The 17,848-nt window shown below is 43.5% G+C and overlaps 1 protein-coding gene and 1 long non-coding RNA gene across 2 annotated transcripts in view; both read right to left on the bottom strand.

Annotated features, from left to right (window-relative positions):
* MEX3B (mex-3 RNA binding family member B) overlaps nucleotides 1–1,004 on the bottom strand; it is a 3,610-nt gene extending 2,606 nt beyond the window's left edge. The window contains exon 1 of the mRNA XM_050967815.1: nucleotides 752–1,004. Coding sequence (XP_050823772.1) covers nucleotides 752–1,004 — 253 coding nt within the window. The remainder of the gene's footprint in view (nucleotides 1–751) is intronic.
* Nucleotides 1,005–4,330: 3,326 nt separating this feature from the next.
* The window catches only part of LOC127058221 (uncharacterized), a 58,086-nt gene continuing 44,568 nt past the window's right edge, over nucleotides 4,331–17,848 (bottom strand). Inside the window, exon 4 of the long non-coding RNA XR_007776314.1 lies at nucleotides 4,331–6,130. This is a non-coding gene — a long non-coding RNA (uncharacterized LOC127058221). The remainder of the gene's footprint in view (nucleotides 6,131–17,848) is intronic.

The raw sequence follows: 17,848 nt of genomic DNA, 5'->3' as shown, positions 1-17,848 counted from the left end.
GTAGGTTACGAGCCATTATTGGGGTGCAGCCAGGGGGAGAAAAATCACCCCTCCAGGTTATAAATGGCATTCACTTAGCAAGCCCAACCCTGATATACACCCCCACACATTGCAGTTGGCCAACAACATGTTTGCAGTGCAACTGACCAAATCTATACAACGTGCAATTCAGCTGAATAAAAACAATTCGCGTGCAGTAAAACTGGACAACCAAAAATAAGCAGCCCCGGCCCCACAAAAATAAATTAGTAATTCCATCCTCCTGCTAAACACATTCCTCCAGGGTGGGGGAATCATGGGGTGGTTTTTTTTCTTTTTTTCTGGTTAAGGTAGGAAGCAGTCGCTGTACTGAATGAGCCAGATTCCCCAATGCGGATGCTTTATTCCAGTCCCATTGTTCCACTTCCCCACTCCATTTGTTCCTTTAAAAAAAATCCGTGATTTCTAAATTTGGGGGGAGATTAAGACTCCGATTTTTTCAGTGCATTTGCCACTGAGATTTCTCTTTTGTGCAAGGAGAAAAGGCCGTTTTTTATTTTTGCTGGTCGGTGAAAGTGCATCCTGAAATTGATGCATACTGCGCCTTAGAAGCACCACGTCTACTGCACTTTCTTTGTCTGTGGGGAAACCTAGTACTGGCCATAATAACACTGCAGCTTCAGTGGGGATAGCTAGTGTCGCATCTCAGACACAGCCCAGCCAGCATGGAGGGGAGAAAATCTCTCACACACACTCACATTCAGTTACCCACCTTGCCTCCCCACTATCTCAGCGACGTGCTCGGAGCTGGGCACCGGGACGCATTCTGTCATGTTCACGCTCTTTTTCCGAGGTTCGTTGTCGTAGATGGAGCTCGTCTCGTCGTTATCCAGCCCCAGCAGGGAGAGCTGATCCAGGGCTATTTGAAGGGCTCTTTGGTCATCCAGGGTCTCTCCCCCTCCACCACCTCCTCCGCCGCCGCCGCTCCCGTTCCTCTCCATGTCTGCAAAAAGCGAGCTGGGCATAGTCCCGGTGTGTGTTCCACCCTCCTCCTCCTCCTGCACTCGGTTCAGTAGTAAAAGATCAGACACAAAGGAAAACCCAAGGCAGATGGCCAGCAGGAGAGGAGGAAAGGGAGGGAAGGCGAGTGCTGGAGACCGGGGATCAGTTGTCTTTTGCTTGTATATTTTGTATCTTTTTTTTTCAGTGCAATCCGGTTTATAAGATGTTTTCAGCACCCCCCCACGACTCCCCCCCGAAGTTTTTTTGGCTGGGGGTGGGGTGGGGGGGAAGAACAGCGAGAGGAGCTCCGATGATTTCCCCCCCTTGAGTTCCTTGCTGGCCACAATGCCAAGCGATGGCAGCGTTTCTTTAAGGAGCCCCTCCCAGACTCCACTCCACTCACTCAGCGTTTTTTCCTCTTCTCCCCTCCTCGGTCTGACCTACTGCTGCAGCCAGACAGCACTCGGGGGGGGGGGGAGGGGGGAATCAGGGAGCCGCCGCGTAAGCGGCAAGAGCTGACAGCACAATGCTACTGACACTATCGCTGTGTGAGGCGATTGGACAGGCACAGTGCAGAGGGGCCGGCATTAGGCTGGTTGACCCACTCCCTCTTCTTCCCCCGCCCCTCCAAGCAAACTCCTCTCTTTGTTGTCTAATGCAGAACAATAAAGACTCTAGACACTGGTTTGTATGGATCAACCTTGCATGCATCACTTTCCCCACATTTCCCTTTCCTGTGTGTGAATTGTTTTATTAAAGAGACCGAATTTATTTTTAACCGATTGTACAAAAGGCCGGCCCGGAGGTCAATTAACCTAATGGATCAGCTTCCACACGCCCACCTTCCAAAAAGGAACCACTTTTTTTTTCCCTTCTGGTCATAAATCACTACGTTAAAGGTGCTTCTTGGCGGGGGTGGGTTATTGTACAGCAGCCAGCTGTGTGCATTGCATTGGTTGATGCAACGTTTCCCTGAGCAGAAAACAGTCACTGAGTGACTGTCATACTCATCAATGGCAGAGAGACTCAGGGCAAGAGGGTGCGATAGCAAAATCTGAAAGCCAGCCGGTAAGAACAATGCAATTGTCCTTTACACCGTGCGCTGGCTGCTGAAGGGGTACTAAACACACAGCACAATCATACTGCAATGCAACAACCACAGAGGAAAGAGACAACGCTCGATTTCGCACCGGAGGGGAAATGTATTGCATTGCACTCCGAGCTAGTTCATAGGAATAGCCCCAGTGCAGCAACATCTCACGTGACGGCAGAAAAGTCCCACTGCAACAGAGCAGCTGCAGCCCAAATTCCCAGGTAGGTCTGATTTGCAGGTCGTTTCAGTACAAAGGTTCCCAGCGCCGCTGCGAATGCGCGGAGCAGACCGAAGAGCCGAGCCCGAGGTTTGCTTGGAAAGGCTGGTTTGCGCCTGCGCCCCCCGGCTCGGCTGGAGCTGCTCCGACATGCGCACTGGGCTTCCGCGATAGGGTTAGGGTTGAGCGGCCTCCTGGTGCACTCGCTTGCTGCAGACGGCGCGAGCCGGCGCCGACTGAGGAGCTCTCCGCGCGGCGCTGATCCTCCCGTGCTGGTGCTGAGCGTGCTACTCTCGGGGAGGGGCCCGCGCTCCCCAGGGTGGGAACAGCGCTTCCCGTGAGATTCCCCACAGAGCGGCCGCAGCACCTGACGTGAGAGCCCCCCAGGGAGGGATCACAGCATCTTAGGGCGATTCAGGGTTGGAGGGGCTGCAGGGCGTAGTGCCCTAGAGAGACAGAGACACCCCCACCCCCCCCAGGAAGGAGGTGGAACACCCACCAGCCACACACCCCAGGGAGGGGGCAAAGCACCCACAAGAGAGACACCCCTCTGCATGAGATGAGTAGTACTGATAGGGCAGGAGTGCAGCGCCTCCCCCGAGCTACAGCCCCCGTGGAGGAGGATAGGTCCCCTGGCGAAGGCAAAGGGGGACCACAGCAGTCCCAGCCTTTCTGGGGATGGTGTACTCCAGCCCCCGGGCATACTGCCTACCCAGGACACCTGCAGCGAGAGCTCTCCCATCCGCCCTGGGGTGCATTCGCTTTAGGAAGGGCAAAGAGCTGGCCAACTGACACTTGCAGCTCTGCAAACTTGACCCGTTTACACATTATTGTGGTTCTACTGGACACTCGTTCAAAATAGAATTTTTAAAAAGGATGTTTATTTGTAGTGACCGCAGTGGGACAGACGGAAGGAGTGCAGCACCCACAATAAGAGGCACCTGAGGAAAAGGGGATTGCTGTCCAAAGCCAGATGCCCAATGAAGGGGAAAGGGCTGCAATATTTGCAGTGAGATGGCTCCTGGGAGGAGGCATATGGCCCATGTGGAGACAGACCTCACCCAGGAGTGGTCCACAGTGTCTGCAAAAGGGCCTCTTCTCCATCCTAATGATTTGGATCATGAGGTTTAAGAGCAAATACCCCTTGGAACAGAACAGCACAAGCAGCACACAAAAAATGCCTTGCTGGTACAGCATTTCAGAGGAGTGGCTGCTTCTCCAAGACCCCATCCTGGCCTGGCCTGGCCTGACAATCCCATGGAGTTTGTGCATCTTGTGCTTTATGAGATTACTGTTATACAAGTGTCAGTTTGTGCTGTATGAGACACAAATAAAGCCAAGCTTTCCTCATCAATCATCCTTCTACTTGTTCATTATCATGCAGGGGTAAAGCCAATTATTTAAGGTCTGCAATGTGACTGGTAAATATTTATGAAGTGGCTTGGCCCTGTAACTTTAACATTTCTATTTAAGAGAATCAAATTGGAAGGAAAACACCAAACATGGCAAAATGCAAATAGGTAAAATAATGCTGGAAAGGCAAATTGAAGGCAAAGCAAATTGTGTCTGCCTGCCGCTTGTACGATGATCAGTTGGAAGTGCTAGAGACACATTTGTATTATCTCTTTCATTGTCTCCCTGTCTGATTTTGTTGCTTTATGCTCAAGCCTTGCCCTAGGGTCTCACCCTGACCAGTCACTAACGCACCATATCCACCTAGTACCTTATTAGGCTTCAAGATCTGATGGTGGATGGCTAGAAAAGTGGCACTGTTCTCAGAAAAACGCCACCATTCCCTTATTTTTATCCTTCAATTTTTGTAAAATACATCTATAGGCACCCACATTTGCTCACTGAGTTCCCTTACCAGCTGTCATGTACCACAAGACTGATTTTTCTCTTCACGGAAATTGACTAGTAATTGTTTTCCAGGGTCGAGTTTGATGGGGACAGACGTGTGAGTAGTGTGTCTCTTTAGCCAGCTGCCTGTACAAATAAGTGTAACAAGTCACAGGTAATTGTTTACACCTAGTGTTTATTGCAAATTGCTGTCATTTCCTCAGGATGTTTGCATGTTTTATAGCAAAGCTCCAATGGGCTGTTTTCTAGCAAGGGCATACTTTGGAGATGGACCTTCTACATTGCCTGTCCCATTCCCACAGCATGATTGATTAACAATCAGTTTTATTGACAACAATGATCAGGATCCAGCACCTTTCTCTGGGTTTCATGGCATGCTAGAAACACTCCCATTTAAGAGATTGCTGATTTTACATATTTGTCATTCACTTCCATAGATACCAGTGATGGGTTCCCTAGGGGAAAAATAAATAGATAAAGACATTTTTTATAAGATTTCCTCAAGGTTTCCTAAACTTCTTAGCTATTCCAGTATTGGACATCTTTTTAGACGCTGTTAGATAAACAGGATGAATGAGACATTTCCTAGTAATAGCAAATAAAAACAATACTCTGCTCTTCTATAGGGCTCTTCACCCAAGGAGCTCAAAGTGCTTTACATAGATAAAAGACCAGTATCTCTGTGAGGTAGGGAAGTATTATCCCTATTTTATAGATAGCAAAACTGAAACACAAACTGAAAGTACGGAGGTGAAATGATTCTCCACATACCGGGGGCTGAATAGAAGAGGGTGGAACAGCAGTCAGTTCAAAAGAGTGAATTGATATTAGCAGTGAAATCCTGCAGTGCTGTTCCTTCTCCCTGACTTTTAAGGTTTCACATAGTAGCATAAGCACAAAGATCATTCATGAAAAGATACTAGACTTGTGCCTGGGATGCCACCTATTCCTTGCATTTATGTCAGATTTCTTTCATCATTTTTGTGTAATCCTTGCATTTTTGCCAGCATGGGCTCAGCTTGCTCTCTGACTGGGCTCCTGCCCAAAGGTGAGAGGGAAATGCTTTGTTACTATCGTTTCCTGCCCCACGTAATAGGGAAAAGAGAAAGTCAACTCTAGGCTTACCTGCCCCCTCTAAAGGGCATATTCTACTCCTAGTCAAACTAGGGTTTGAAATGGCTTTAATTTTTTTCCCTTAGTCCACAAACTCAAGTTAAAAATGTAGTTCAGCCTTCTCTGCAGAATGAATTTGATACATCTAATGCAGGGCATTTTTCTGGGGACGAATTATGAGGTGGTGCCTCTTGCCTGCCATGAATCCCAGGGCAAGATCCTGGATCTTGATAATTATTTCTTTTATACTGTTGTAGGAAACATTTGAGAGTAAACTACTAAGGGAGAAAAAAAGTTACGCTGACGTGCATTAGAACATGGCATACACAGAGAGAGTGGGGAGATTCAACAGGGTTCTATGGAATCTGGAATTCATGCAGTCGTGTGTTTGTATGGTAGTGACCAAAATATATAAGATTAATGTGGATCCTCTTTCTTCTATGAATGCAAGGAACTCTGCAAGGGATTCTGTCCCTTAAAATAACCAAAGACACCAAATTAAAATATTTTTGATGTGCATAGCTTATTTCATTCCATAAAATTCTAAAGCACTTAAAGACGCTATTCATACAGAATTACTGGGAAGCACCTACCTCTGGGGTAAATGCAGCAACCAATCAGTTTACAAGAGGGGAGGACGCATTTTGGTCAAGCATATTGGTGAGTGCGGGGAGCAGAATGTCATTCTCAGCCCTTTTAGCTTCTCTGTGCTCCCATTTCCCATCTGTAAGATGAGTTAATACTTGCTTTCTCCAGCTGTTTGTCTTGTCTAGTTAGATGGTAAGCTCTTTGAGGCAGCAGTTGTCTTTTCCTACGTAAATGTACAGCACCTAGCACAATGGAGCCTTGAATTTATCTGGGTACTCCTATAAATACAAATCATTAATAACATTAGGATCTAATCCCATTTTTTAAAGTCTTATCTTAACGAGTACAGTACCGTATCTCAATGCAGGCATTTTAACCAATAGGTATTTCAAACTCCAGATTTACGCCTCTAAACCATCCCCTCTGACTCCATGTATATTAAGATAACACTACATTTATATTGTATTTTATGCTAGTGCAATTACTGAAAAAGTCTTTTTGCAATAATCTTGCAAACTAATATCCAAAGCACTGAGCCAGATAGTCAGTCAATTTAGGAGTTTTGTTCATAATTTGTGTATGAAATTCCATAACATGTACAAAGAAGCTTGCAACAATTAGCAATCTGTAGTCAAACAAGTTACACCATTTCTTAAAATATACAATAGTATATATGTCAGGATTATTATTGAATATCATATTAACCTACATTCAGTGACAGTGAAATCACAGAATATTATTCGGTCAGAATTTATTTTCTTTTAATGATGTTAACTCCACCCTTTGACAGTTCTAGATATTTACAAACAGCTCATTCCACAATCTAACTAACTGCAACTGTAAATGTTTATCAAGTCATTTATCCACAAGTTATTCTTAGGATTCCAGACACTTTATACTGTGGTTTGTGCAGAGATTTTTCAAACTATATTGTTGTGGAAATAAACTATAAGAAAGCAACTGGAAACAGAGCAGTTGCTTCTGTTTTGTGAATTCCCTATTTACATAATTCACTTCCTTTAATTTTCAGAAGTCTCTTTCCAAATTAAAAGCAACCCTTTAGGACAATTTCTGAAAGAGCAAAAATTATCCCCAAACCATACAAAGGTGGTGGGCTGGTAATGGTCACACTACCACATTATCAGTTTGGAATCACATTAAACAAAATAGAGCTGTGTCCCTCATCCTCCTACTGCCATAGATATGTGGCTATGTTATATGTAAACGTCTTCAGGTTAACAGTTTTCCTGCATGGATTTGGTTTCAGAAGATTGAAGTTGAGACACACACTTTAAAAAAAATAATCATATACTGTATTTTCCTTTATATGCATTTTTCCTTTACATGGCTAAGAACAACAGTCAGGGTTTTGTAATTGCCTTGTAAACTTACAGTTTTGCTTAAAATAATTATACATGAAATACATGAAAATCAATTCTGAAAGGATAAATGCACCTTTACAATAACACATAAACGAGCAACCCAGGTTGCCTGCTTACTTTAAACTCTCTCCAAGTTTCAAAAGGCCTCCATCATGTAACATTTTCCTCATTTTTCACTTTGAACATTGCAGAAGAACGTAGTAAATTAATGCATAGTAAATTTAAGTAAAGGAGAATGTAACAATAATATTGGCAAGGGGTTAAAAACTAGGGGAGGGGGAATCCCCTCTGCTCCTCTTTGTATATTGTCTATTTAGGGCCCATTCCTGCAGACCCCTACTCGTGTGGTCCCGTTGAAATCAATGGCAGCACTCATGTACATCAGGAGTGCAGGATCAGGCACTTCGCTTCCAAGTTCCTTGGGCAAAAAATCTGGTTTATTTTTGGGACCCAAGAACCTCTGAATGCCAACGGGCAAAGGAGTTCAGAGAGGTTACAGAAATCTAACGAGTCTGGTGCGTACATTCTAATTCACCAAAGAATGTTATGTGAGGTCTCAAAGCCGGTGTTACACTGATCATTAATATCGTTGTGAAATGTATATACAGATACTATGTAAGGAGATATGTATATAGAGAGACTGGAATTATGTTTTAAAGTCTGTATCCAGTTATTAGTCATGAACAAAGGTGAAAAACCAGTTTTTCTCCAAACAGGAAATAAAAAATGTGTAGCTCTATGTCGGGATGTAAATTAAGCATTGTAAGCTAACACAACAGATGCCTGTTTATATACAAAGTCAAATGTTAAAGAGATGTGAAGTCAAAAGGGATGCAGCACACATGAAAAAGCAAACACAGGGAGTTATCCTAAGAGTACAGACAATAAACTTTAGGGGTATTTCTGGAAGTCAAAGCAGACACCCTGGCATCCTGCACTTAGGAAGTAAATGGACAGCGTACTTGCATTCACAAAAACAGGCTTTCAACCAGCCTTGGTTGAAAATGCTGAAGTAGACTCTGAGTAACAAACTTTTTATAGACAGAAGGTTAACCTGTTAGTTATGTTTAGTCTCTAGAAAGCGTGTTATGATTTTGTTTTACAGGTAACCTTTAGTTTCCAATATCCCTTTTTATCTCCACATCTGGTATTTGATGATAAACTTATTCTTGTTTTCACTATACATATACCTCAGTGCTGTGGTGTTAAGCAAAGTGCTGGTCCTGAGCTGAATCCTACAAGCTGGTGTATATATTGTTCCTTTGGGAACTGCTGGCCTGGTAGTTCTGTGAATATTCAGTCATTAAGGGAATGGACACAGAACGCTCAAAGAGGGCTCTGGGATTGGCAGGTGCCTTTCACTAACTGCACAGAGGGAGCAAGGCCTGTGAAGACCTGGAAGGTATTGCTTGTGTTGCCAGAGGCTGTTGGTTTTAGGGAGCTGATCCACAGCAAGCACAGTCAAGGACAGGTAGTGGTGAGGTGCCTCACAACCCTGGATACCCCTGGGGAATGTCACAAGTCTAAGACCCTGCTCTTGTGTTTGGAGCTGCCAGCTTGGGCCGCTGTGCCCTTAAGGAAGTTCCACTGAAAGCCCTGGAGCTCCCCAAAGGAATGGGATGGTCTACACTAACCTCTCCCAATGCAGGATTTGGGCCCAAATCTGTAGAGCACCTACCACATTCTTGGGCATTGTACAATAAGCAATAATAGATTGTGCTTTAACATAAAAAAAAATTGTGTGTGTGTTTTTATGCAGAGTTCAGTCTTCTCCTCAGTTTTAGTCTCTGGAATTGTAGGTCACAATTATGGTGATATTACATGCAAAAACCTTTGCTTTCTTCCCTCCCCCCCACCACTTTTAAGAGTCTGTCAAGAAATGCAGAATATAATGGTTCCTTCATTCCTGCTTAGAGCGCAAGCGCTTGGCAGCAAAGACCATTTTTTTGTTATATGTTTGTACGGTGCCGAGCACTGTAGGCACACTGCACTACTACTAATAGTAAGAGGATGCTGTGACAGTGACCCTAATTCCAGTACTGCCCTGATAGGATCTAATTCTTGCCATAGTACTGCCCTTTAGGTTGAAGTTCAGTCATATATAGGTGGGGAAGGAGTATATGTTAATTGGTAAGATTTGATCATCATCAGTTATGGTGTCCACACAAAAAATTATTTTTAAAAGCCTAGGTAATGTACTGCACAATATATAATCGGGGTGCAGGGAGGGAGCCCCGAGCCTGTGTGTATCCAACTGCAACGCCATTCTTTCTTATGTCAGCATGACCTCCCTCAATTCTGAACTGAGTTTCTCTCTACTGGGACTGGTCCTTTTTGACACTTTTCCAGGTCTGAAGTAGATGTGGGCCTGAACCCAAACCCTCTATCTGTGCGACCCTGAATTTAGGAGTGTTTGAAATGTGGATCTAGGTCAGAATGCTGGGTATGGGCACACGTCAGTACTGAAGAAATGCACTTCTTTTGTGAAACTCTCAAAGCCCCCAAAGCATTTATGGCAGCAAGAATATCATTGGAGTTAAGCAGGCTGCTCAGGGGAATGATGCCATTAATAATTAATACTTTACTAGTAGAAAATTGAGCAGTCTTTCTGGGTAGTTGAAAGATAATGTTTTTCCTGTATAAAGATTCCCCTGTACCTGTAACTAGTCCTACACTGGATGATTCGTTTTAGGTCTGCATAAATAACTGAAAAAGAAACTGGCACTAGAGATTTGCACATCTAAAATTGGACATATACAATACGTCTCTCTCTCTCACTGGCTCAGCAGATGCAGAGCACGTTTACATAACACAGACATTACTGTCCCAGCAGATGCTGGAAAGTTTTGTGTGACACAGACGCTCCTGTCCCCACAAATCTGTATTTTTTGATAAAATTTTCGTACCACAGACACTACTGTCCCTACAGTTCTGCATCTGCTGGAGAGTTGTTGTTCCACATACTCTCCTACCCAGCAGATGTTGAGAGACTGCAAGAATGACAGGCAATTTCTGTCACCACAGATCCACATTTGCTAGGAATTAAATTGCCACGAACACTACTATCCCTGCTGATCACTAAAGCCATGCACTACTGATAGGGAGGAAACAAAATCAGGCAATGAAACAATAATGCAGAGAACCTAGAACCCCAATACCAAATCTGCCTGCTCATTAGAATCAATGGCTCTATCCTTCAGGCTATTTCAGGGAAAAAAAATTTGTTTTTAATCACATGTTTGAAAGTTTTTAAAAGTCAATATTTATTCTGAAAAGCATTGAAGGAACAAATACCTGAAGCCTTTTCATGTGCCAAAGCAGCAGAAATACAAGCTGTCCATCACTATTATGTTAACTTTAACCCCATGCTCCAGGTACACGTCACCTGTGCTAGCTCATTCCCAGCTTTCTTTTGAACAGCTGCTTCCAATTGTGTAGGGGGAAGAGGGGTTTAGTGAGGACCATAATACTTAGGTCCAGACTCACAAACACACCTATGCCTTTTGCACATGTCCATTTCAAAGGGACAAATACACAATGTGCCTCCTTCAATGATTTTACATGCTTAAGGTGGGAACACACAAGCGTTTCAAAATTTGAGCCTTATTGTATTTATGCACTTCAGATGAATTTGATCCCTCATTGCACTGGTGAAAGACAACAGTAATAAAGAGGAGTTATGGTTTATTTTAGCCTTACATTATCATGGCCTGCTCCCTCCCCTCAGGGAGATGGAGAGAGTACCAGTCCTTTGTATTTTCAGTCCTGGGCCTTGAGCAGATCCCCGGAGATTGGTGTGGTTTGGGGGTAAAATCCCCAATTCGTTTTGCAGGACGCCAGTGGGCAAAACCTATTCCCCAATACAATAATTTGAAGAAATGTTGCAAAAGGAATCTCAGAATTCTCTCTTCGGGGTGTTCTTGCCCTTAATTTTTTTTTTTAACCTTCCTCTGAGGCATCAGGAATTTTCAGCTGCCAGGGGAAGAATACCAGATGTAGCTGAGCAATGGTCTGATACAGCACAGCAAATCCTATGCTCCTTTGGAACTGATTGTGGGAAAGTGTTAAGATTTTGGTTATTCTGCCAAAGCAAATGACATTTTAAACCTTGTCATTTACTTGCCTGCACTATCTTTTTCAGATCTCATGTCCTACTGGTTAGTGGCAATGGTCGTGTGTGTGATTAATTCCGTTTTACTGGAAGTCCGATAATCACATGCTTCATTTAAGGAGTGTTTATTTATTTGGCCCTATCATCCCAATGCGCACTCATTTTGCGTTGCTTGTATGCATGTTATTTCGTTTAGAATTTTGGAAATGCTATCTTTACCAGAGTTCATTTAGAGAACAATTTCATCAATAGTGCATCCTAAGGAATTGGCTCTTTCCAATGCCCACGGAACCATTAGTATTTCCCCCCTTTCTCCTGAAAAAAATAAAAACAGATGAGATTTAGAGAGAGATGATAATGTCTTCATTCCAGGGTGTGTGGAGCCCTGGGCTGGAACAGAAGCCACTGAGGAGTTATTGAGTTAGAGTGAGTATTAAAGGTGGATTCTAGCACATATTTACTTGAGCTTTGTGCAATCCAGAGTAGGTGAATCTCACCCAGAAAGAAAATTTTTCACTGACTTCAGATAAGAAATCGTGTCATAAAAGCTGGCCAAGTATTTCCTGAACAGATCACAATGCTACGTTTACTGTGGGGATTAATATTCATATCAGCACGAGGGATAAACCAACATAATTAGGAGAATAAACTCACTGCTAGAAGATGTCAACTCTGCATTCTTTTCCTGATAATGAAATACTGAATAAAAATACGTTTTTAAATGGCATTTCTTTGTACCAACAAATGAAGGAGACACAGTTTCATTTCTACTTCCTGAAATTAGTTCAGAATCATACAAGTTTTCATTTTCTTCCTTTACGATGAAATGCAGGTTTTCCAAGCATTATGGAATAAGTGTTACTATGGCAGCCTCGGTGGGGTCAAATCTTGCATAGTAGACTATGTGTTGACATGTAAGCTATGATCAGTACAGATTCCTATGCTAAGAAGTCTCATAACCATCTGAAGATACAGTCGAATCCACTTTTCTTTCATCTCTAGCTGAAGAAAATAATGGGAAGATTTAAACAAAAGAAGAGAGGCAGGTAAGCCATTTCCCTGTTAATGTTAACACAGCTTAAGTATTTTTGTCAATATTTATCACCATAACAAACTAGAAATACTGAAATTTTCTGGTCTAGGACTTTGTCCTTTTACACTCCTGCCACCTCATTCACTTTAACAGGCTTATGTGGATGTAATGAGGACAGGAGTAAGTCCCTTCTGGTCTAATAACTTCCCACACCTGTCCATACAGTTTTAGCACACCAAAGTAACACAGCTCAGGGGAGGGGAAAGAAGCAAATAAAGACACTAAGTAATTAAAGATTATTTTGAAAAAAATGGTGCTGACCTGTGAGCCCTGGTTATGTTTTTTGTTAGATTTTAAAGCATGCTGGAATTGTCAGATGGTTTGAGTAGATCTCTGTTTTAATTTCCAATCCCAGTAACAAGGAACAGCTGCCATCCAGGTTTGTGCAGCATGGCACAACTAAAGGCAGCCACTGAGAAGTGACTCTGAAAATGGCATTGGAGGCTTATTGTTATTGCCTTTCAATAACTCAGACTTGCTCACTTTACAGTATAAAGAGTTGAAACCTGCAAAGTACCCCCCTACCCACTCCCACCCACACCCACAAACCAGTTTACACTGACTACAACAGAAGTTGGGGTGCTCAGCACCTCACAGGAGTGGTTTCACAGAGATGTTTATCCTAATTGCTAGCACGGCAAATGTCCTGTGATCTAGAAGTCAGGCTAGGTTCTTTCTGGCTCACGCATCACCATCAGGGCTGAAGAGTCTGTAATCAAAGCATAACTGACTTGTACTTCTCAAATCTGCCTGAACTAGGACTCCTGGTAGCCACAGTTCCAGCAGGAGAAGCTAGGAGTGGAAAATGGATTGTGTTACTCCCCCTTGCTTCCTGTGCAAGGTGGTATGAATTCAAAGGGCAGTAGCCTGACCTGATGGCACCTGTCAAAAGGCAGTGGAAGGGAATAAACAGAGATGGCACCCTGAAGTGCTTAGTGGGAGGCTGAAGAGCTGAAGGTCCCCCTCCCAAAAAACAGCAATGGTGGGTGGGGCATTTGGGAGGGAGAATGCTGTGGACATGTGGCAGAAAGAGGATATGGGGGGAAGGTGGATATATCACAATGATGTATGTTGCCGTGACATTTTTGACCATTTTGGTTTAGAACAAAGATCTACATCCAGACAAAAATCTCAGCACCATATTCCAGTGCTGGCAGCATCCTGATGGGGAAACCGCTGGGTCAGCCCATCTTCTCATTTACATGCAGGGGTCAGATCAAACCTACTTTTCTGATCATAATCCCACTCTAGATCTAGTCCTGGAAGAACATCTCCTTTTTAAAAGGAGATGAAGTTTATTACTGTGATGCTGCTTGCTGACATGTTGTTTCTGTTACAGGAATAATGCCTCGCCTGGTTCAAATTTTACTTTCTGTACTTTGTAGAAATTTAGATGAAGTCACCACCACTCTCTCCCGTGCATATCATTAATCCAGATAAAGAGGTATGAAGTGTACTATGTTGTGTCATGTCACTCTAAAGCATAATATATGAGATGAATTAGGTGTTAAGAACATGTGTACAAGTTAAACAGAGATGCTATCACTTAAGAATGGATAATTTTTTTATATACAAAAAATCCATAACTTTAGCATAGCCAAATTCCACATTGCTCATTTAACATCCCTTTCACATTTAATCCTACGCTGTCCTGGCTTTGTCTCCTCTGTTCTTCACTTCACACCATTTTTCCTCATCACTTCCTTTGTTTGGGAAAGTTTTTCCACTTCCTGTGCACCATCCAGTACTTCTTGCAAACCCCTCCTCAAAAACCACTTCTTCTGCAAAACATCTCACCATTGATCTCATTTGTTTAATGATTCAATATGTGTGTAGGCTTTTCTTTTCTATTACATCACTGTAATATCTCAAGTCCCTCATGTAGATTAATGAATGGATCCTCGCAATAGTTCTGTGAAATAGGAGAGTGTTGTTATCCCCATTTCATAGATGAGAAATAGAAGGACAGAGAGATTAAGGCCAACGTTTTCAAAAGTGGCCTCTGATTTTGGGTGCCCAACTCGAGACACTGATGGTCTTGGTTTTCAGAGGCTCTGAACACCCACAACGCCTATTGAAATCAGTAGGATTTATTTCCTAGCCCCACCAAATTCAATTCCATATTTCACTACAGAAACATACACACACATACACAATCAATTTACACCCTTACTGGTTGCCCAGAAAAGCTCAGACCTCAGATACATAGCAGAGTAGGGTCAGAAGCAGGCCACAGGCCATTAAGTCAGATATGACATTATAGCCGGGTGGTTACCCCGCTCCAGCCCTGAAGGGCTTAAAACAGCCCTGGGAGAGGGCTGTGGCAGGGAAAGCAGCTAATAGGCTGACTGGGGAAGCAGCCACAGCAGGGCTATGCCCCAATCAGGCCACAGCTGGCCTGTATAAAAGGCTGTGAGCCAGAGGTCCAGAAGTCTCTCTCCAGGCTGGGAGAGAGCAGGGCCTGGCTCCCTGCAGAAAGGGTACTTGGAGTGAAGCAGGGCTGGGGAAAGCCAGAGGAGCAGGGGAGCTCCAGGCTGGCAACTCCCCAGGCTGCAGGGCCTGGTCCAAGGCCCATAGAGATACTGGGGGGTAGAAGGCAGCAGGTCCAAACCCCCTTGCCTATGATGAGTGGCTTTTACACTGCAGTCTTCCCCAGGGAACGGGGGCTTAGTGATGACTGGCAGTAGCCCAGACTGAGGGAACGCAGGGATTAGAGGGTTGGGGGTTTTCCAGAGAGAGCAGACCAATAGAGACTGGTGGGGGTAGTGCCAGGGGGCAGCCCCTTGGTAAAGGGGCACTGGGTCTGGGAGAGAAACAGGGGCCCGTGGCAGCGGGACACCGGCCTGCAGAAGAAGCTCTGACAGCTGGAGAGCTAATTCCCTGAGATGACCAGCAGGAGGCGTCACAGGGGTGAGCTGCCACATCGTCACAGACATCCATGACCTATTCCAGGGGTAGGCAACCTATGGCACGGGTGCCAAAGGTAGCATGCAAGCTGATTTTCAGTGGCACTCACACTGCTCAGGTCCTGGCCACCAGTCCGGGGGGCTCCACATTTTAATTTAACTTTAAATGAAGCTTCTTAAACATTTTAAAAACCTTATTTACTTTACATACAACAATAGTTTAGTTATATGTTATAGACTTATAGAAAGAGACCTTCTATAAATGTTAAAATGTATTACTGGCACGTGAAACCTTACATTCGAGTGAATAAATGAAGACTCGGCACACCACTTCTGAAAGATTGCCGACCTCTGCCCTATTCTATCTACTGTTAAATTTTATTGCATCAACTGAGGGCAAAATCACTACTATACCAAAAACCAATCCAATCCCAACCACAAACCACATCCTATCTGCAAAACAACAAAATCAGAAAAAATCCCCTTAAGCAGGGACCAGAGCTCTGTCCAACACCTCCTTGAAAGTATTATATTTCAGGGACAAAATTCTGCTCTAGGTTACTGGTCTTGCATATATACGTGGTTTCAGACAAGCCAACATGTCAGGACAGGACAAAAATCTTCCCCACTGAAGATTTTAGACTTTTTTTTTCCCCCAGTTAAGTCAATCAATATTCCTGAACTTTCCCTTTTCACAGGGATTGCAGATCCCCGCGTCTAAGGGCAACCTGCTTAAACTGAATTGGAGAGGGTTCAAAGAAGAGTCACAAGAATGATTAAAGGATTAGAAAACATGCCTTATGCATCTGTTTAGTTTAACAATGAGAAGGTTAAGGGGTGACTCGATTACAACCTGTAAGTATCTAATGGGGAACAAATATTTAATAATGTGCTCTTCAAACTAGCAGAGTATAGGTATAAATATACTAGGTATAATACAATCCCATGGCTGGAAGTCGAAGCTAGACAAATTTAGACTGGAAATAAGATGTAAATTTTTAATGGTGAGTGTAATTAACCATTGGAACAATTTACCAAGGGCCATGATGCATTCTCCATCACTGACAATTTTAAAGTTGCGATTGGGTATTTTTCTAAAAGATCTGTTCTAGGAATTATCTGGGCCTGTGATATACAGGAGGTCAGACTAGATGATCATAATGATCCCTTACAGCCTCAGAATCTGTGAATCTATGAATAAAACACAGAAATCTCTTCCTCAAAGTTCTTCTGAGCTATGTTAATTGTACTTCTTGGAAGGACCCAGAGCTCCTCCCTCCCGCCCTCCTCCTACTTTCACTACAGCCCATGCCACTGTGGCTGGAAGTCAGTGGTGACACAACCGTAAGTGTGCCACAAAGAATCTAATCTGCTGAAGAAGTTCAAGTTGTGCAGGTGTTCGGATTCGCAGTTGAGAGACGCCCCGCCCCCCATCTTCCTCTCTGCTAATTTGCTTCCTTTAACAGCACACACAAAGGCTGAAAGGAAAAAATAATGAGAGAGAAACCTGGAAGGGACTGATTAAAAGCAGAACCAGCAAAAGGCCTAATTCCTCGATCATTTATGTTGGGCAGTATTTGCATAAAGAGTTCATTTGGATTCAATGGGACTGTTTGTGTGAGTAAAAGTGCTACTCAGCACAAGTAATAACTGCAGAATCAGGCCCAGAGTAAACAAGCAGGAACAAAAAAGAACAGGGATGGCCTCAAATGAATCAGAGTGAACACAAGCCATGGATCAGAAGAGCCCCAAATGAGAGATTGCTCCTATGCACCCCATTTAAAAAGTGTCATTAGCAGAAATGGGTTCCTCCATAAATATGCATCAAACCGATTGGTAATCATGCCTGTCCTCTTGCTTCAGGGAACACAGACTATACCACAAAAAGAATCCCCTCTTTCCCTCCCCCACCAAAAAAAAAATTAAAAATCTAGCAACAACCAACAAAGGCACAACTAAAGCAGTAATGGAGACTAACTGAGCTGGAACAGTTGTTTTGATGTTAGTCAGGGAAGGGTGGGGGGTCCAATCAGAGGGAAAGAGAAATATGTTCATAGGAGACCCTGTAACCTCTCACAGGGAGAAGAAAAAATGTATGACTGTTTCTGTCTGAGATGAGGAAAAAGCAACAACTTTATAGATGTTGCTTTCAGTGAGTAACAGCGCTGGGGGTGAGGGAGTGACAGATTTGACCACAAGGGCCTGGTTTACAACAGATGCTCACTTCTTTTCTTCCAGTATAAAGCACAATCTCTCTCTCTCTCTCACACAGACACGAAATCGGATTTCCAGTAGCTGTATTGTCCCATTTCCTGAGAGTGGTTGCTGCAACTCTCAGCACTGCTTCTGTGAGACAGAACAATTCTAAGTTTATAAATCATTAAAACAATGCATTTATTTATCGAATGTTGGCCACCCCAAAATAAAGCCATTGTCTGGCTAGAGAGCAAATCCAATCATTCTAGTGAAAGTATGTATTTGAAATCTCAGGGCTCATGCTAGTT

This window comes from Gopherus flavomarginatus, chromosome 9 (assembly GCF_025201925.1).
Source record: "Gopherus flavomarginatus isolate rGopFla2 chromosome 9, rGopFla2.mat.asm, whole genome shotgun sequence".
NCBI lineage: Eukaryota > Metazoa > Chordata > Testudines > Testudinidae > Gopherus > Gopherus flavomarginatus.
This window is presented reverse-complemented; position numbering and strand designations above follow the sequence as displayed.